The sequence below is a fragment of the Octopus bimaculoides genome, chromosome 16 (assembly GCF_046866305.1).
Source record: "Octopus bimaculoides isolate indiv1 chromosome 16, ASM4686630v1, whole genome shotgun sequence".
Lineage (NCBI taxonomy): Eukaryota > Metazoa > Mollusca > Cephalopoda > Octopoda > Octopodidae > Octopus > Octopus bimaculoides.
Genome location: NC_142943.1, coordinates 9,771,650 through 9,794,111, shown reverse-complemented (window position 1 = coordinate 9,794,111; position 22,462 = coordinate 9,771,650). Strand labels below are relative to the sequence as shown.

At 38.1% G+C, this 22,462-nt stretch overlaps 1 protein-coding gene across 1 annotated transcript in view; it reads left to right on the top strand.

Moving 5' to 3' along the window:
- The first annotated feature begins 540 nt into the window (after positions 1–540).
- Positions 541–22,462, top strand: part of LOC149132271 (uncharacterized) — a 249,127-nt gene continuing 227,205 nt past the window's right edge. Inside the window, exon 1 of the mRNA XM_089364881.1 lies at positions 541–1,768. Within this exon, the coding sequence (XP_089221007.1) occupies positions 1,703–1,768 (66 nt within the window). The 5' untranslated portion in view covers positions 541–1,702. The remainder of the gene's footprint in view (positions 1,769–22,462) is intronic.

Below are 22,462 nucleotides of genomic sequence, written 5' to 3'. Positions count from 1 at the left end.
AGATTTGCATATTAATCCCCAAATCCTGTTAATATTTCTTCTGTAATCGTTTGCTTAATCATTCCAAAGTTAATCAACCAGTTTCTTTTTACATCGCATATACCTCTTCTTCGCCCCCTTATCTCTTACCAAATAGGTGTTCTATATGGACAGCTTTGAAAACTCTTTTGGAAACAGCTTAGAACACTTTTTTTTAAAAAATCATTTATTAATTTTCATTCTTAAAATTGTATCAAATTACTAAATATTAATATTAATTATAACCCCCTTTCTATTTTACACAGACGCATACATACATCATACACAAACACATACACACACACACACACACACATATATATATATATATATATATATATATATACATACATACATACATACATACAAATATAAATATACATACATATATATATATAAATACACATATATACGAATACACATGTATATACATACATATATATATACACATACGCATACACATACATATATACATACATACACATATACATATACCTACACACACACACATACATACTCACACCTACATACATATACGGGTCCTTCTAATTCTTACCACGCAAATACATTTTTAGGTGATAGAAATGCTTGAAACATTAATATACCTCACTTCCTCGCACTACAACTCTATCACCGCCCCATTTTTTTCTTTTCTTAAAATTGATCTCCAACCAAACTAAAAACACTTTCACTTGTTCTTTTTAACTTATCTACTCACACTATTTCTTTCTTTCTGTCTGTCCTTCTCTTTTTTTTTTCTTCCTCTTCCTTCCAAAATATTATTGCTCTCTCAATGATTTTATTACAAGATAGCTTTTCGCCCACAGTAAATATTCTTAATGTATCAAGTAAAATATACTATTTGGGCGGTTCCCAGATGTTTCCTGGCATACATGTTTGATTCACAATTACCATCTTCTGTTACAAAATTTAGTATCAGGTATCTTGCCTGGACTTAAAACAATGTGCGACAGAACTATCAGAAACTTAAGAGTTCCAATTGACAAACGCCTAATTTCTCAAAACCTGACGGCATCCACGGGTATATGGTAGGCTTGCTAAAAAGTTTTTAAACTTCAAAACTTCTCCATACAAGTGAGACAAAGATTTCCCCGCCCAAATTTATTTTAACAAAATACTGCTATTGGATATATAAATATATATATATATATATATATATATATATATATATATATATATATACACACACAGAAAAGAAGAAAATCAACAAGGGAAACAAAAAAGGAATTCGATCAATACATTTGATGTTTGTTTAATCTTGGAAATATCAATCTACAAGATTTGTTTCATCGGTTTCGTCCAATCATTTTTTATCTTTTATTTTTCTTTTATATTCTTCTTTTTTTTTTTTTTTCTCAAATTTGGAATATTTTTTAAGTTTCTTTTCCAAATTTATATGCACCTGGGATTGACCACATTATACCGTGGTCAAATATTACCACTAATAATATTTATAATTATAATTATATAATTATATTTAAAATTATATCAACCTTCTTGGATACATAAGATGTTTTCGAATCGGAAATATTTTCCATGTGATTTGTGAATTATTTTTTGAACTGGTTGGACTACCATCATTTTAAATTATAATTTGAATATTTTGTAACAAGAAGAAACTTCGAAATTATGTCACTTTTGGAATTTAATTTCACATGTTAAAATGCCGCCTACAGGCTTGAGTATGCACGGGTATATCTACATTCTTTGGATTGCATGGTCATTATTGGTAAGTAACTTACACCATTTTATTTTTTAGTTTATAATTCTTCAGATTTTTTTCTATTTTTTTTTTTTTTTGCTTTGTCGTTTGAATTCTTCGATTGGTTACATGGATATTTCTCAAACTACAAGACATTGTTTAGTAGAGATTTTTCTCTATGTGCATGCGTGTATAACCGAATTTGGGGGAGAAAGAAAAGTTGCTCTATTTGTGAACATGTAAATGTGCGCGCGCGCATAAGTGTACGCGCACGCGTGGAGATTTTTCTATTTGATATTTCTAAATGTCCTCATGTCGTCTAGCATTGATTTCTGTACCTGTAAGTGCATACCTGTATGCACATATGTGTATCAGAAAGAGAGAGAACGAATAATGTTATCCCTGTTGGTACATTTCTCTCTCTCTCTCTCTTTCTTTCTCTCTCTCCCTCTCTCTCAAACGCGCGTATGTGGAATCATTAGATGGTTCTAATACAACAGTGCAATGTGTAACCTTAATATACAACCCCGCGTATATGTATAGGCGTTTGGGCTATGCGTCGGTGGATTGACCTGTATGTGCTTCTGTGTGTATGTGTGTATTAGAGTATACCTGTTTGTACACACACATGCATTCGTGTGCGTATTTCTCTGAAGCTGCGCACGCGCATTAACGGCTTTTCCTGACTTACTATTGCTGTAAAACAAATATGCATTTCTACCATTGATACAAAACTAAACAATATTATGGGATGGAGGTCATTGCGGTGATGGCGGTTACGACGTTGGTGGTGGTGATGCTGGTATCGATTTTCAAGTAGTCGACTGGTACTTGAGTTAATCGACAATCCGTTCACTTTAGCCTACAGGATGACAGGGAAAGAGTTACATCTCCACGATCTGCGTTCAAATCACACGTCATATCGACAAGATTTGGAATGTTAAGAAGTTGCTTAACTGACTCTACCTGAGGAGGAGACAATTGGCAGTAAACGACTGTCCTCTGTGATTGACAGCAACAAGTCCTTGCACCATCTATTGGCCGGAAATTTCTTGAGTCATTCCGCATCACCGACTATTTCACTATACATATGCACACACACTCACAGATACATACGCATACACTTCCATATATATACGTACGTACACACACACGTACACTTACATACATACATACATACATACATACGTACGTGCACACACACACACGTACACATGCATACATGCGTACGTACTTACACACATACACTTGCATACATACATACGTACGCACATACGCACACACTTGTGTACATACGTACATACACACACTCGTACACTTGCATACATACTTACGTACACATACACACACACACATAGACTTGCATACATACGTACGTACACACACACATGCACGTAAACTTGCAGCATACATACGTACACACACATACGCTTACATACGTACGCACGCACGTACACACACACACACACACACACACACATATATATATATATATATATATATATATACATACACATGCCCACACATGTATATATAGATGGTAGACAGGTGTGCTTGTGTATGTGTGTGCGCGCGTTTCTATGTCTATATAGGTATGCATTTGTATGTATATGTCTATATAGGTATGTATTTGTGCTACGTCTTTTGGAGAAAGATAGTTCCGGTGATTGTAACTCTGTGAGTTAGCGTATGCTTAAATGGATGTGCATTTGTAGATGCAGCTGCACTCGTTTAATAACTGGACATAGCACTTTAGCGTGATGCGTTACAGAGTACTTTTTATACCATATTCTTTTATTCTTTTACTTGTTTGCCTTTAGACGAATAAATCGACTTTGTAGGCCTAGTACTTATCCTATCCGTTTCTTTTGCCGAACCGCTAAGTTACGGGGACGTAAACACTCCAGCATCGGTTGTTAAGCGATGGTGGTGTGGGGACAAGCACAGACACACAAACGCACACACTACGGGCTTCTTTCAGCTTCCGTCCGTTGGTTACGACGACGAGTGTTCCAGCTGATCCGATGACCGGAACAGCCTCCTCGTGGAATTAACGTGCATGTGGCTAAGCACTCCACAGACACGTGTACCCTTGACGTAGTTCTCAGGGAGATTCAGCATGACACAGAATGTGACAAAGCTGGCCCTTTGAATTACAGGTATTACTCTATGAGTGCACGACGCAAACCACTATTAGGTCCGTCGTGTTTGTATCGGATTGCTGTTTTGTTGGAATGACTCGTCGATGTCTTTGCGCTTTTTATTTTTAGCTTTGAATATATGGACACGCTCCGGTTCCGATATGCATTTGGTATGAGTGCTAGGATAAATGTTCTGGTGGACGAAATTGTAAATAATTTTTGGTAATTGTATTTTCTCACGAGAAAATAACTGGTACTTATTTTATCGACCCCCGAAAGGATGAAAGGCAAAATCGACCAACCAAATTTTTATGATAACTGCCCAAGTAAAGTAGTGCTGACTTACGGAGTGAGAAACAGAATTATAATTTGACATATTTATTATAAATTCATCAATATATTGTAATATGACATTACGAAACTTCTTTTCTCAAAACAACGATTCTGACGGCGATGACCACAACGACGATAACGATGTGGCCAACGTCAAGGACATCGATGACGTAGTGATTGGTGGTGGTGGTGGTGGTGGTGACGATAACGATGGTGGTGGTGTTGGTGGTAGTGTTTTGGTGGTGGGTGGGTGGTGGTATTGATAGTGGTTATGGTGGTGGTGTTGGGTGATGGTAGTGGTGGCGATGATGGTGGTGGTATTGGTGGCGGTAGTGGTGGTATCGATGATGTTTGTTGTGGTGATGTGGTGTTGGCTGTAGTATAGTGGTGGTGTTAGATGGTGGTATTCATGGTGATGGTGTTGGTGTTGGTGTTGTGATACTAAAGACAGTTGCGGTGTTGTTGGTAGCAGTGGTTGTAATGGGATTAATGATAATGGTCATGATGGCTGTAGCAGTGGCGGCGGCAGTGATGGTGATGATGATGATGTTGTTGCTGGTGGTGGTGGTGGTATAATGATGATAATGATGACGATGATGATAAAGTACAGTTTGACTGTGTACAAACGGGAATTCACCGTTCACTCCCCCCCCCCCTCACACAGCATTGGCTGCTCTCACAAATAAGATATTGGGGGCATTCCTTGACATACCGTTTGGGTATCAATTATGAATTGGGTCGGAGAAAGCCCCTGGGGTCAGTTCAGTATCACATGAAAACATATCCACTAGATGAAAAAAATGACAAACATTTGAATTTGCAAACCACACCAAAATTATTTTACTAATTCACTTACATTTCTGTGTGTGGGTGAAGTTTTTGCTTTAATACGTATGTGTGTGCGTGCATGCATGCGTGCGTGCGTGTGTGTGTGTATGTGTGTGTGTATGTATGTGTGTTTACGAGTGTGTGTGCATGGATGTGTTTATAAATGGACGTATAATGACTTTATGTTATGCATGTGCGTGCGTGTGTGTGCGTGTGAATGTGTTATATGTGTGAGACTGTTATGCATGTGAGTCAATGTGTGTGTAAATGCATGTATGTATGTGTGAGGATGCGTGGATGTAAGTACATACATATTTATATACTTACACACACACACACACACACACACACACACACACACACGTTTTTATAAGCAATGCGTTATGATGTGAATATAAGTGTACGTGCGTGTTCGGGTGTGTAGAAGGATGTAAGCATATACGTGTTAGTGTTATGTATCTGTGTGTGTATATGTGTGTGTGTGTGCGTGCGCGCACATGTGTGTGCAAGGTTCTGTAAATATGGTTGTATGAATGGGTGTAAGTCTATACATGCTTATACCCCATATACATCTGTCTGTCTGTGTATATGTGTTTGGGTGTGAAAGGGTGTAAGTATATACGCATTAATGTGTTATGTGTGGAAGGGTGTGCACGCCCATGTGTGCACCCGTTTGTTTGCAACAACTGTAACTTTAGGAATATCAATTTACAATAAAATGTTTCTGGAATTATTTCATAGCATGTTATTAAAGCCACAGAATGGAGGGAGAAAAAAATAATAAATGAGAACAAGCTCCAAATGTGGCGATTGAGCGACTTAGTTTCGTTTCCCGGGTGCAGCCGTCAAATGCAAGGCTAACGTCGATGAAAATGTATAATAATAATAATAATAATCCTTTCTATTATAGGCACAAGGCCTAAAATTTGGGGGGAGGGGACTAGTCGATTACATCGACCCCAGTGTTTCGCTGGTACTTAATTTATCGACCCCGAGGCAAAGTCGACCTCGGCGGAATTTGAACTCAGAACGCAGCAACGGGCGAAATACCGCTAAGCATTTCGTCCAGCGTGCTAACGATTCTGCCAACTCGCCGCCTTACCAATATTGATGAGGATGATGATGATGGTGATTACAGTAGTAGTAGTAGTAGTAGTAGTAACAACAACAGTTTCAAATTTTTGGCACATGGTCAGCAATTTTGAGAGCGAGAGTTAGTTGATTATATCGACTCCAGGGCCTAAATGCTAGTTATTTTGTCTACCCACGAAAGGATGAATAGCAAAGTCGACCTTGGCGAAATTTTAATTCAAAACGTATAGACAGATGAAATGCATTTTCTCCGACGTGCTAACAATTCTGCCAGCTGACAGCCTGTATAATAATGATAATAATAATAATAATAATAATAATAATAATAATCCTTTCTACTATAGGCACAAGGCCTGGATTTTTGTAGAGAGAGGGACAATCGATCACATCGACCTCAGTACGTGACTGGTACTTAATTTATCGACCCCGAAAGGATGAAAGGCAAAGTCGACCTCGGTGGAATTTGAACTCAGAACGTAATGACGGGCGAAATACGGCTAAGCATTTTGTCCAGTGTGCTAACGATTCTGCCAGCCTACAGCTTGAATAATAATGATGATGATGATGATGATGATGATTTCTTTTATTTGCCATCAAGGTGCAGGATGATGGGGACAATGCAAAGACAAAGTGTGGAGGTTTACACATGGTAGAATGATAAGAAAAAACTATACACGGTATACATTAGAAGAAGGGAAGTATCCATAGTATACAACACTAGAAGAAGAGTGTCTTGGTTTGGGAGTGGTTGTGTGCATGGATGTGGGTGTGGGAGTCTTGAGCACTTGTTCATTATTTTGCATTTATGGTGTTTGTAGTTTTGGCAGTAGTGGGAGTTTGGTTTTTATTGCTTCAGGGCAGAAAGCCTTTAAGTGAGTTACAGATCCACATATGTGATATCTTGGTTTTCTACCACCCCACCTCACTAACACTGACAGTTAAGTACCATTCGGGAAATCGATTAGATCAGGAAGCTGGTCGATATGGTCCTGCATACATTGTAAGATTAGTTCCATACCTATACCTGACCAGTTTTGCTTAGATATTTTCTTGACCTCCAAAATTTTCACTCCGTCTTCTTCTAAACCTGCCAAGACGGCCGACATTAACCAGGTGATGGATATTTCTGGCGGCATATTCAACACCCTAATCTTGGCAAGGTGTTGATCGTGATAGCTGGGGATTAAGAAGTTTTCATTCCTCAAATTGGTAGCGGAATGACACCTGGCTTCTTCTTCCGTCTCAAATCTCGCCTCGATAGTTCCAAACTTCTTTCCTCGGGTGATGTGGGTCTTTTGTTCCTACATGCGCCCAAGTCATTTTGTATTTCACTCTCAGAAGTATTTTCCACCTGGTGTGATGCATCGGTATGTGGCCGTGCATCTTAAGACAGTCTCTATCACGTCGGATGGAGGGTTTAGAGCTACCCTTCCCCCATTCTTTTTTTACAATTTTTCTTGCAATTTTAAAATCTTGTTCATCTATGCGGAAATTTTCCAAATTTCTCACCGTTATCGCAAAAGAAATCATTGCAGCGGAGGTGGCTGTGGCGGCGGAGGCAATATTCGTGTTTTTTTATGTTTCATTTCTTTCATATTGTTGATGTTGTTTTTGTTGTTTCACTGCTGCTGCTGTTGTTGTCGTTGTCGACACAGAAAGTTTTGACGTTGTTTAGAGACGAAACATTATTCGCTTCGGTGACGTCATTAAGTTTTTGGTCATTCTACATTTTTGCTCTCATTTTTCTCCGACGAGGAACGCGTTCCGTTGTCGAACATTATGATGGTTTCTTTATCGGCCATCTTTAACTGAATAATGAAAACAACAAAATATTCTTTTCCCGAAAGTTGTTAAGATTCAAAACTATTGATGCGCACTCCCTGCAAAACAGGGGGTGTTTCTACACAAAAATACTATCTACGCAGTCCAGACAATCTCAGAAATACAATGGTAACAATAAAACGAAAACACGGGGCCTTAGAAAGCCGAAAGGATTATAAACACTATTTGAAATTACAGAGCTCCAAATTTCCGTGACTTTGCAGTGTGGCGGCCATAATAATAATAATAAGAAGAAGAAGAAGAATAAATGCCCTGATGCAGTACTAAGCACGGCTTTCATGGCTTCTGATTTTAACTGATTGAAAGTTGACAGCCGGATCCGTCATACACGGGACAGCAGGTGTTCGACATAAAACCAAGTGCTCGAGCATTGTTCGGGCACTGGACGAGTGCATGCAGGGCCATCTCGTCGTCCTGCGCACATCTCGAACATGCTCGGCTGACAGCACTTCTGTGCCTGTAAACTTTATCTCGAACAAGCAAAGCTCCCCGGTAGAGCTGCCAAGCCAAAAATTTTTGGAAATTATCTATCGGAAAAGAGCGGCTAGCTGATCTTCTTCGACGCCCAAGATCTCTCCAAGAACGTCGTCGCACTTTTCCTCCACTAATCCTCTATAAAAAGCTAAAGTCGATGTTCCACCTATTGCAGTGTCCGACTAGCTGAAGGCAGTGAGCGCTTGAAGACATTCCACTTTCCAAATGTCTTTTCTCGGTCTCTGTTTTACCAGGACTGCAGTTCTATTAAAGAAAATAGCTGGGAAAATACGAGTCTGGCGAACGACGACCATACCTGTTCACCGCCAAGGAAGCACTGGAGATATTGTAGTCTCAGAGTATACGTTCTAACGTAATCAGACGGTGGTCGGGACAAGGTACGATGGTCAAGCGGTAGTAGATGACGGACGTTATGTATGCGTTAGCCACCCCTGTTCGACCTTTAAGGGATAGCTTCCTCTCGGCCCATTTCTGGATGAGAGTAGTCACCCTGCTCGATACCTTGTCTCAGTTTTTCTCCATCTAAACGAGATCCCGAGCAATTTAACCGGTCCGTCCGTCCAACGCTGAACGAGGCAGTTAGACGGCATGGACTTGCTTCTCCGGGTGCCGAGCCGCAAGCTCACTGATTTTCCCGGTTAATCGTCGCTCTTGACACCGCCTCATAGTCCCTGAGAGCGGTGCCGATCATTTCCATGTGTTTATGATCCGACACCACTACGGTGGCGTCATCGGCATATGCCGACAGGCATTTCCTACATCCTAGGTCACGCGGTATGCCCCTCAACGTCTCCAGCTTGTGTAGTAGTGGCACGAGAGTCAGTATTTACAAGAGTAATGAGAGGGAGTAACCTTGCCAGACCGCGCTCATGATGTTGAATGGTTCTAAGAGGTGACCGTTTACTTTGACCACTGAACAGATGCCGCGGTGCCCGAAACCCGCTGCCTTGAGGACCGCTGCTAGGTATAGATAGTCGACCCTATCGAAAGCTTTAGACTGATCTAAATTGATCAGAGCCCCACCCGTGCCCCACTTTTTCAATGATGTATCGCATGAGTGGAGGTTGTCGTGGATGGATCTTTTCGGGATGGCACATGTCTGTGCCTCTTCTACCAGATCACCGACGACAAGTGCCAACATCGTAGCTAACACCTTGGCCAAAATTTTGAACTCTGCATTCAGCAGAGTTATGGGCTTAAAGCTGTCAATACAGTGCCCCTTGTTCGAGTCTTTTCTCACTAACGCCACCGCTCCTCGACTCATAAAACGGTGAATTTTCCCATTCAGTTGCTAGTTGCAGTAAACATTTGCTAAGAGGTCGTCGAACAAGTTTGGCATGTAAGCCAAACCAGGTGATTTACCCCTCATACAGCTAGCCGTTGCTTCCCGTATTTCAAAGGCTGTTATCAGCCTTTCGCAGCGCGTTGCCTCCATCGCTGAGAACCGCAGCAGTCCGTCGAGGTAGGATGTGAAATCGTATACGATCGTATATACATATACATATACATATATGCGCGCGCGCGTGCGTGCGTGCGTCCGTGCGTGCCTCAGAATCGTTAGCACGCCAAGCAAAATGCTTAGTGGCATTCCATCCGTGTAATTCCGCTGAGGTCGACTTTGCCCTTTCATCCTTTCTGGGTCTATAAAATGAGTACCAGTTGAGCACCAGGGTCAATGTAATCGACTTATCTCCTTCCACGAAGTTGCTAGCCCCTTGATACCAATACGTGTGGCGTGTATAGACAGAGAGAGAGAGAGAGAGAGAGAGAGAGAAAGAGAGAGAAAGAGAGAGAGAGAAAGAAAGAGAGATGCATACATTCCTAAGGAAAATACTGTTTCCTAAATAATCATAATATTCAGTTCATCAATAAATTAATCTCTCCCACCTATAAAGCAGATCTCATTTGTCTTTAACAGCGTTTTCCGCGTAAAATGTCCTATATTGTTATAAAGCAGAACAAATCAACAGTATTTGTTTACAAGAGAGAGAGAGAGAGAGAGAGAGAGAGAGAGAGAGAAAGAGAGAGAGAGAAAGAGAGAGAGAGAAGAAAAAATGCCGTCTATTTAGTCTATTATTTCTGACAAATTACAGCAACTGCCTTGCTGGGTGGAAGAGTGAAAAGGGACGAGGAGAGAACACTATACGTTGAAACAATATCCCTGTAGTTGTTATGGTTCTACATGTGAACCAAATATAAACTAAACATTTTCGAATCTTAAACCAAAACCAGGAAGTGTAATCGCAATAAATTAGACAAAAATTTATTCTGGGAGGAAAACAAATAAATGAGTTTTACAGATTTTTTTTTCCATCTTTTAAATATATTTTTATCGTATTAAAAAACAATTATGATTTTTTTTTAATGATAATTTCCTTTTGAAAAATCATTTTGGCGGTGAAAAGGTAAAAATATTAAATATTAGGTCATTGTTGGAGCTCTGACACCCATTAGCATAGTATAATGATAGCTCAGTAACAGCAGAGTAGTTAAGTTCGCTTCATAACCATACCGTTCTTGGTTCGATCCCGCTGCACGGAATTTTTAACAAGTGATATCATGGTCACAGGTTGACTATTACTTTGAGAGCCAAATTTGGTCGAAGGAAACTTGTATATGTAAATATGTATGTACATCTTTTATCGATGTATAATGAATGAAAGATATATAAACGTAGGCGAGAAAACTGAAAAATCACTGTTTTACGGACGAATTTGAGATATTTATTTCACATCGAGCTACAGACCCTCCCTCGTCACTCGCTGTCACCAATAATAGGCTCGCTGAAAATGTTTAACCTAATGCTTGTCAACTGTTGAGATAAAAAGAAAATAATACTTGGGGTTAACTTGTTTAAAAGTAAGTCATAAGATAGAAAAATCACACTAGAAAAAGTTTGGTCAAATTGACAAGAAGCTGAAGGGCGTTGTAGAAATGGGGTGCATATTGTAGGCCTGACCTTGGATGCTAAATATCTCGGCGAAGACCTCATGTGAGAAAAGAAGGGATAAGTTGAGAGTGTGGTATGAATGGATCAGGAATCAGGGCTGCGACAACTTCGAAAGAGTGGAAACTAAGAATTAAAGAGAAGAGGTGGAAAGAGCCAATAGAAAAAGCATAGATTTCAAGTAAAGAAGGAAACAGAATGAAAACTCATCACATTTCTTTTAGAGGCCAAATCACTTTCTGGTTTCCCTTTTTAATTCTTATCTTCTTCCATCTTCGTTAATCTTCTGGACCCCTCACACTGCCACTCTCTTCACCTTTCCTTTCAGTTCTCATATCATTCTTTCATCTCCAGCTCTTTCCTTCGTTTAGTTGCCTCCAACCTAAATGACAACAATCCTCTCAGCACTCCACTGTCTGTCTGTCTGTCTGTCTCTCTGTCTGTCTCTCTCTCTCTCTCTCGCTCTTTCCTTCACTCCTCACGGCAAAGAACGTTTTCCTTTCCACACGAATATCAATCGACAGCAGTTCAGCCCACAAAGACCTCACCAGCCAGAGAGGACATGCAAATGTCATTCACATCGCCCTTCTCCCAAATAATAATGACAGTTACGAAAAGCATACGTTATACGAAGACAAGATGTTCAGAGAGGCAGCAACGACCTACTAAACTAAGAAACCATATATTTTGACATAAGAATTGACATAGCAAACACCAACAGATCGTCTTACTTATAACAAAGTAGTTTTCTTTATCAGAGTTATATATAATCATCACAGTCTAGTAGACAATGGGTTATGTTTCTAATAACAATATTATCCTTTTCCTTTTAAACCAGAAAAACAATCTTCCCCGGGATATAGATTTGTTCCTTCCTGTTGTCTAGTCTCATCAGACAATAGAAATATTGTTTCTTATTAATCATAATCTTGATATTTTTCGGTCTGTTATACGCATATACAATGCACATGTTTACTATTCATATCTGATAAGTATTTTCCCCGGCCTACTTTTACGAACAATTGCGTAGTATTGTAGCGACAGGGTTAAAAACGACAATCTTGCATTTTTTGTGTTGTTATTTCTTATTCTGACATTTCAGCAAGAAGTCATCGTTAGTATTGAAATGTCGTAGACATTCAAAATTTATTGAATGTATATATATTTCTTTCAAGAATGGACTTTAGATAAGTGAATCTTTGAGATAGTAAGAATCGGCAGAAAAACCCAATTCTTGGCACTCGAAGCTAGAAAAATAAAAAGAACCCATCCTATCTTCGTTGTAATTCTAATATTTTATTGAATCAATAACTGACAAGCAAATATCTGTAAAACCTACAAATTATATCTATTCCTTATACATACACATAGATACACATTTAGAAAGACAGCCAGTTTTGCTGTCCAATAGTTGTTACATGATGATGTTTCGGTACGTCATTATCCCACCACAAAGAACAGCAGGCATCTAGAGACGGAAAAGAAATATCGAATACCTTGTGAAAGACACCGGAGAAAGAGAAACACTTCGTACCTTCTCCAACAAAGCTAACGGTGTGCAATAACGTACCTGGGTAAAATTAAAACTTAAAATTCTGTCTTTCACCCTACGCGCGCGCAAACATATATTCTTTTATATGTTTCAGTCATTTGACTGCAGCCATGCTGGGGCACCGCCTTAAAGGGTTTTAGTCAAAGAAATCGACCCAGGACTTATTTTTGTAAGCCTAGAGCTTATTCTCTTTTGCCGAACTGCTAGGCTACAGGGACGTAAACACACCAAGAGATGGTGGTGGGAAAAACACAGGCACACACTCACTCACACACGCACACGCGCGTGCACACACACACATACACACACACACACACACACATATTGTGTGGAATATTTTTAATGTTGGTGATGGGGCAAAATTAGTAACCGGGGTAAAATGAATAATTTCTGATTTCTCCCTACCTACTTGAAATCATTTTGTCCTGCTGCAACATTTTTAGGAGTAAAAATCGGTCAACATATTTGTTGCTGAAGTTAAGAGAGTTTGAAACATAGATAACTGGTACTTTGTTTTTCAAGAAATGTTTCCTTAACTTTAACCTGATTGCAATTGAGGTTGCTAATAAAATATCTGAATAATTTATAGTGTTTAACAATCAATATTCTTTCGTCTGTTGGACTCTCTTGGATTCCACGTCAATTTTTCTCACACTAATGTCTAATTCCATTATTTTCAATTTTCAAAAATATGACATCGAAATTGGGGCAAAATAAGTAATGATTATTTTCAGTAATTTCTTCTCTTTAACTGTATTGTACGTAAATATATCGGGAAGAAGTTGTTGAGAATATTTTATGCTTAGTTTATTTTTATTTAGCCGAGTTTCGTTAATTTCATATCATGTGCCATTTTCCCATGATCCACTTTCATTTGATCTAGATATTTTAAACTTTTGTTGCATTTCTGATCTTTCTGATATCTAAGGATGGATATTGATGTGTATGAGTCTTTTTTCAAATGTAATTCTGCAGAAATGAAAAGGCAAAATTACCTTATTGTGGCTTACTCATTTTTCCCCAGCATAACTTACCTTTTATAAGCTCAAAGAAGACGGAGATAATTCAAGTATAAATAGTAACGCAGGTATCTTAAAGTGATCACAGTGTGGACGAAATCCAGACGTCGAGCACTGGACAAAATGGCAAAAGCTCGCTTACTCTCCATTTTTAGTACAATTTCCTGCACAATGCAGGCGGTGTTACATCCTGAGGATTGTTATCTTATTTTCTAATGATCTGCTTTCTATAAGACTTCTTTCGTATATCTGAAAACAAATGTGCATGTGTACATATGACATCACTTCGCAGATGTAATTCCAGATGTCTGCTAAGTCAGTATGCACTTCACCAACGTCCGTATTACTATGTAACTGTCGTATGGGCAACACGAATGATACATTGGTGTGTGTGTGTGGTTTCATGTCAGAGCAACTGATACTTAGACGTAATTGCCGATCTCATAGTTTTCTTCTGTTCCAATATTGGGTGTGTTTTCAGTCGCAATATTATTTACTGTGGGTGTTGAGAGCGTTTTGTGTTGTCCTCAGTTGATAATGTCAAACAGTTACAGTAAAGCGTCGTCTGGTGAATTGGCAGGAAATCTGACAAAATATCTTACAGTATTTGGTTATGACCTTTTACGTTCTGAGTTCGAATCCCGCCGAGGTCAATAAAGTAAAATATTGGTCAAGTAACTGAAGTCAATATATATTTTTACAATGCATCTTAGTTGTAAAGTAACGAAATAGTAATCGGTTGCTATCTAGAGAAGTGTGAACGATCAGCTGTGAACGAGTTTTGGTAACAAGTAAAGAAATTAAATTTAATCATCGAGACGAAAAGATTTAAATCATTTATCTTTCACTTCCTTCAATCATCAGACTGTGACCATGCTGGGGCACTACCTCGAAAAGTTTTGGCCGAACGAATAGGCCCAGTACTTATTTATTAGATCTGGTACGTTTTCTATCGGTTATTTGCTGAACTGTTAAGTCACGGGGTCGTAAACATGCCAACACCGGTTTTCAAGCGGTGGTGATCGACAAACACAGGTACAAACACACACACACAGAGGCTGTTTATTTCTCTAGGATTAGTCAAATGATTTAGACACTGCTAATGAACACCCAATGAGGTTCGAAGATAAAATTAAGGTTGTTCATCACTGTTTTCAATCTACAGAGAAATAACCATGTTTGTATTTCTAACTACGTAGCTTTACATATATTATCTCACACCTTGACACGGGTGGGATCAATATGGGCCAGCCCATAGACAAAAAAATCTAGACGTGATAGAAAAAAACTGTTGCCATTTTAAAACTTAGTAACCCCAAATTACCTCAAAACTTAGGTCAGCAGAAAAAAAGTTAGAATTAGTTGGCCAGTGTAAGGTTTAATAGTTCCTTACTGCGGTTATAACAGATACAATTTCACTTCGCGCTCCCTTCTCTTACTAACAATCGTAATACTCTGTTTTGTGGAGATAATATGGAACTGAGCTGGTCACAAGTTAGCTGCCGTTGTTGTTGTTATTGTGTATCTCTGGGTCAGGCCTGATTCAGCAGAACTATGATCAAAAGCATCCCTACTTTGACCATCCTGTTCTTTTATATAAGTAGGAGAACATTGTGCAATGTGTCTTCCCTCTCTTTTACACATAACAGGATGTGATACGGAGAAATCTGCTGCTATCTTTAACAGGTCAAGCGACCATGGAGAGGCTCCCTCGTTGGCTTGGTCACAAGGTAGTCTATCACACAGATTGTTGTTGCTTAGCTCCAAGAGAGCTTGACTTGAGCAGACCAATAATCAAAAGCTTTCCGATCATGGCCATCCAATTTTGTTTTCTGTTACGATATAACAGAGTACTACATTATCTAAAGGCTTCTTGTTTTTAATATAGTAAATGTAGTTTGAAAGAAATTTGTCGGTCACTTCTAGTAAGTCGAGGACCACGCGGAATCTCTCGCATCGGTTCGTTAATTACGTGTGTGTGTGTGTGTGTGTGTGTGTGTGTGTGTGTGTGTGTGTGTGTGTGTGTGTGTGTGTGTGCGCGCACACGCGCGTGTAAGCCAGGTATTTTAACTTTTAACTTAGATAATGTTTTTATATCTGTATCCTTTACAAGAGCATTACAAAAGTAAGAAAAGGGAAATGACTGCAGCCGGGAATTGAAACCGTGTTGCGAAAATGACATGTGGAAAAATTACCACCGCTCTTCGTTGCACGTTACAGTCATTTTCAGACCACAAAGATAAAGACGATGCGAAAATATTTTATGTAGAAAGCTATCATATTTTTAGAACATAAGTCACTAAGATCACTTACTCCGGGACACAATCGCCTTTAAAAAAAAAAAAGAAAAGAAAAAAAGAAAACAATAGTTATACAGACAAGAACGAACAAAAGTATTCATTTCTCCTAGTTACTGGGATTCTATTTCTTAAAACTGGAACGCAATAACCTCTTTAGAATTGCCCTACATTCATTAATTTAGTTAGCTATAATATCATCTACAGTATAGGAGTCCCAAGGGAAGGTTTGTGGCCTCTTTAAAGGTGTCGACGAGTGATAACTGCTTCGAGATTCTTCGTCTCTTTCCTCTTCCCGAATCTAAATGTTTTTCCGTGATTGGTCTTCCCACTTACCCCTCCCTCCCTCTCTCTCTCTCTCTAACTTAATTTCATCTCTTACACCAGATCTACAAAGTGATCTGGATTATGGTAAAAAAAACTAAGTTCAAAACACACACACACACACGGTGGTGCTCCAGCATGACCTCAGCCACTTGGCTGAAACCCATAAATAAATAAATAAAAACACATACATACATACATACATACGTGGGTACATACATATATGTAAGTATATATGTGTGTATGTGATAGATATCCAAGTATATTTGTGGTTATCCTCTCTTCAGAAAACTATTAATTCAAATCGATAAATACGTACATAGACAAAGAGTGGGGTAGATGGTTGTGAGAGAGAAGACAAGGAAAACAGAGAAGAAATAGTGAGAGGAAAAAAAGAGAAAGAAAAGAGTCGTAGCATATGAGGATACAAAAGTAACAGCTTTCTTAACTGCATACAACAGGTTCGTCCGACATGTAGTTAATTGCTCAGTCTATATTTACATAGAACAATATAGTATAAATATTTACTATTTATATGCCGTAAATATAAATATTAAATGTACGTGTAAGGTAAATCAAACTCGTAACATGTGTAATGAAAATAAATATACAATTATTGACAATACGTGGTATTTATACATCCCCAGTGAAAATATACACCCAGAATAGAAACCATTTTATCGCAAATTCTTTAACGTCACAATCAATACCAACCCCTTGTTTTCACATGTATAGGTACATAAGTTCACCATAAGATCCTTCAAAGATTGTTGTACGAATTTGTTAAAACACTTGGAGAGAGTATCACTTTACCCACAGATGTGGTCCCCACAGAAGTTTTTATAGATCTTTATACTTTTGTTGCATACATAGAACCGAAATTTCCCGTCAGGTTGTTTTCAACGAGATTCAAACAATACAAATCCATATGTATATGTGTATATAAGAAATGATCCTATCAGAGGCTCGGATATATATATATATATATATATATATATATATATATATATATATATATATATATATATATCAGTAAGACTCAGTTGAATTAGGTACTTAAACTGAGGCATCTCGTTAGGTCGGAAAAATACACACACACACACAAGAATACTAGTAGGATCACTGGAAATGCTTTGCTCAGTGGGTTTTAAACACGTATGTTAAATCATTTTGAATATCCTTAATCTTGAAGTTCATGAATTCATCTGACGAAATCGGTTTCTATGTAATGATGTAGTGTTTTCTTTAATCAATTAAGGAAGTCATTAGAAACAGCCGTAATGGGTTGACACCTGTACCTCTACTGTTACGCATTTATATGAGTGAGTGAACAAATAAAAGAAAAGGCACTCAACACATGTATTAGGAGTTACATATATTCTTCAAAACACAGTTCGATTTGGATTTCGGGCTACTTCAAGTTTCACAGGCCCCTGGCGGAGCGCCTGTCTCTTGAGGATATATTGGATATTCGTGAATATTAGATATTCCACGAGCCTGAAGAGACAGGCACCGTTAGGGCCTGCGAAACTTGAAGTAGCACGGTATCCGAATCAAACTGTTTCCTCAACGAGGAAACTTGGGGTTCCTTAGCGACAATATAACCTTCATATAATTAAGGTATGTTTGGCCTAATGAGAAAAAAATTATTAGTAGTATTGCTTCCAAGCAAAACAATGCACCATGAGGTTAAAGTATAAATATAGGATAGTGGTACAACAATGCACCAATATTTACTGGAAATAGCAGTCGATAATATACGACGCTATAGAAAAGCTTCACTGTATACATATATATACTGACAAAAATGTTTGCGGGCGGCGAACATAAAAAATTTCATCTTACCTGTAAAAAGAACATTAAGATGGAAACTTGAAGGAACCCATCGTATGTGTGTGTGTGTGTCCACGACAACTTGACAACCGGTGTTGGTGTGTTTACATTCTCGTAACTTAGCGGTTCAGCAAAAGAAACCGATAGAATAAGTACCAGGTTTTTAAAAAAATAAGTACCATTCGACTAAAATTCTTCAAGGCTGTGCCCTAGCGTGGTCGCATTCTAATGACCGAAACAACTAAAAAATCAAAGATAATATAAAGTCAGTGGCGTAGTGTCGCAGTTATGCCATGGCAGCATAACAAGGACTTCCTTGCTACGGATGCAAAAAATATTTTTTTCTGTGACTACTGTGAATCTGTTTCGAAACACATTGGAATTAAGGTCCTTACTATAAACTGGATAGTACAAACCACCTGAAGTGTCTGTCTCAACGAAAAAGTCCTTCATTCCAAAGAGCAATTCCGGAAGTTTATTAATGATAGGTGACCTCAGTCTTCCCTTTATAGACCGGCCAGTAAATTCTTTGAAACCAAGTAATTGCATCTCAGCAGCAGCAGCGGTAAAAACGCTTTTTAATTTATAATTTTATGTCCCATGCAAAATTGATGCTTGGGTCAACGAGATACAAAGCAAAAGTGCTTTGCACTATGTATTAAGCAGTCATTCTAGAACTATCTATAACATATCTTCATTTCCAACATTCCAAGACTAAACCAAATACAATCACTCCAGCACACCCATTTGACAGTGGGGATTTGCACAAAGGAAACAGGGGAGTAATTATACGTGACATGTCACTTGTCGAATGGTCTTTCACACACACACGCACACACACACACACACAGAGTCATCACTACTTGGCAAATGCTTGAGGATATAGTTACGAACATACGCTCAAACCACACCCCAACACGGCAAGAGAACGAAAACAGATGTGAGCTCCCAAGAGCAAAAACAAAAATCTCATTAGGAAACTCAATAAATTTTTTTTAAAAATTAGTCTACTAAAACTCCTAACAGATGCCATAATCGATAAGCAATGACAACGCTCGAATGTTCAAGAAAATTAGTTTCCTCTGTGCAAATACCATCAATAATAGAAGAGCCTTACAAGAAGACTGAGCCATTAACAAAATCAAATACAACCCCACATTGTTCAACTCATTTGCTCATAGTTCTCTGATTAAGGAACAAAGCATGCTCCTCAATGATACGAAAGTAATAGAGATGCCACAGTTAAAAATGCTGCTTTGGGCTTCAAGAATTATACTGAAGTTGAATCGCTAGTAGTACTCATATAACTTCTAGAGGCTTATACAAATTTAAGCGTTATCTGTGAACACAATCACCAACATGTCATCCCTGGACATAACTTTAAAGTATTAAAGAGAGTTGCGAGTTCAAGAATAACTGACTTATTCTTTTACCTGTTTCAGCTTGCAGGTTGTGGTCATGCTGGGCACCGCATGAAGAAGAACAACAATTTTCTAAACACCGGCTAATTTCCACACTATTTTGACGTAGTTTAAGTATTCTGGTATACGGTTTAAATACAGACATCATATATTTTGATTTTAGTAAAGCCTTTGAAAGAATCTATCACAACATTCTGTTGTTCAAAAACGTTGTCTACCATTGGAGTTCGGGGGGAAACTGTTGCATAACCCAAAATGTGAACGACGGAATCAACTCAAGGCAAACACAAGTCATCGTATCGGTCACAAATCTTATAATTTTTTATAAATGCATCACAAATGTCATAAAAAGCAACAAAATGTTTTCTGCAGACAGTTCTAACATTAAGGAAGTTATTAACGAATAAGTAACCGGTTAAAACTTCAATCTGGTCTACATACTGTAATTAAATCGACGAAGAAATAGAATGAAACAATATACTGCTGAAGTCCAGATCAACCTTCTATTCATTACCTTTACATGGTATCACTTTGAATACTGTTTTCTACAATTCTTCCCATATCAAATTAAGTCAGCATAACTACAGATTCATCCCCACCCCACCCCACCCCACCCACCGACTTTGGATGATAATAACCTTCAGAAAAATGGATATTTTTTTAATGAAATTTTCTACGAATATGTGTTATATCATGTAGATCCCGAATATACAAAACTTTGGGGGAAGTGTTTTAGGAGGGGGTGGAGTATTTCGGAAAATTTACCAGCGTCCACTTCAATTCGTCTTAACAATTGGGGGTTACTTTTGAGGACCGTTCCCCCCTTGATTATTTTACATCAAAACATTTCATACTTTGTTCGAAGAAATTTGTTGTTATCGATATCACAGCACATCAGAATGGCCTGCCGATAGCACAACATTTCTCCGAACTCACTGATTATTTTCTTCCATTTAAAATGGGGGCTTTTTCCCGAAATATATTGCAGGACTATTAAGCAACCTATGTTAGATAATGTAGTATATTTTCTTTGTATTTTTATTCATTGAGATCACCTCATATACTTCACATGGGCGTAATTTGTATAAGCCTCTAGAAGTTATACGAGTTCTACTAATTTTAAATTACGTACATGACACCCTAGATAATCCGCACCATGTTCAGAAAGCCAACCGGAAAATAATGACCCGATAGAATTCTTCTCAGAAAACCAGAGTTGGGTGTCACCTGGGCAACTGTAATCGTATATTCTGTAAAGCATCCAGCAACTCCCATCACAAAATGCTTGCTTTTGTTTTCAAGAGCTAATTTTAGATAATATATCTTTGGCACCGCAAGTTCTCTCAGGAATATATCATAATGGGACGTACTGCTATAGAAATCTCATAGCTCTTTACGAATCGTTTCGACTCGGTGGGTACGTAGGAGGTTCTCCTATTTGAATGTCTGAATGAGTAAGCGATGATATTTCCAGAAATAGAGATGAGTTCGGCACTTTCTAACAGAAAATGTACTTGTATCAGAGCATGGATAAGCAAATGATAAATAAGAAAATCTTTCATTACAGTAAGTATACAATCAAAATAATAGAAAGGAGGTGAGATCCTTTAAAGCAGGACTTCTAAAACTGATAAATACCAGTTATTTCGGTGCACCAAAACAGAAAAATCTGAAATTTTGGAGACTACCCTCTACCTTTTTATTAACAAGAAGATAAAATAGATTTGCATCCATATATTTCTTTGTTTGTCATGGTAATGGGAAAATTTAACAAGTTTAAAACTATCTTAATTTTATTGAACATGTTAATTTGCCCGCCCCTATTTTTAACTTTTACATTCTCCCCCACAAGAAATATTACTTTATGACTCGTAAAGTCTGTTGACAAGTGTTGAAATGAGCGAATAGCGTTTGTAAGAGAACTATTATTCGGGCAATATAAAAAAAAAATAGGGTTTTATTAGAGGAACGGCAATTGGTTTAGATTCACCGAACATCTTTCACAGAAATCGATAGGTTACATAATGTTTTAAAATGAAACATTCTTTTAATATCGGAGTATATTAAAGATTTATGTAAAAGTTGTAAAATTATTTTTGCCGAAGTTTTTTTTTTATGACGGCCAGTGTTTCAGTTGATCCGATCAACTGAAGAGCCTACTCGTGAAATCAACGTGCAAGTGGCTGAGCACTCCACAGACACATACACCCTTCTCGTAGTTCTCAGAGAGATTCAGCGCGTCACAGAATGCGACAAGGTTGGCCTTCAAATTACAAGTACAGCTCATTCTTACCAGCTGAGTAGATTGGAGCAATATGAAATAAAGTGTCTTGTTCAAGGACACAACACGCTGCCAAGAATCGAACTCATGCGCTTGCTATTGCGAGCTGAATACCCGGACCACTAAGCCATGCGCCTTCACATTCGCCGAAGTAGTTATACAGGAACGAGAGAGATAATCAGCTTAGCCTCTTCAGTCACGAATAAAAAGGGGAAAACTATTTTTTATATGTTTATTTCTTATACCAAAATACAGATATAAACATATTGAGTAAATTTTTTAAGAATTCAATATTCAATGTGCTTAATTTTTGGTA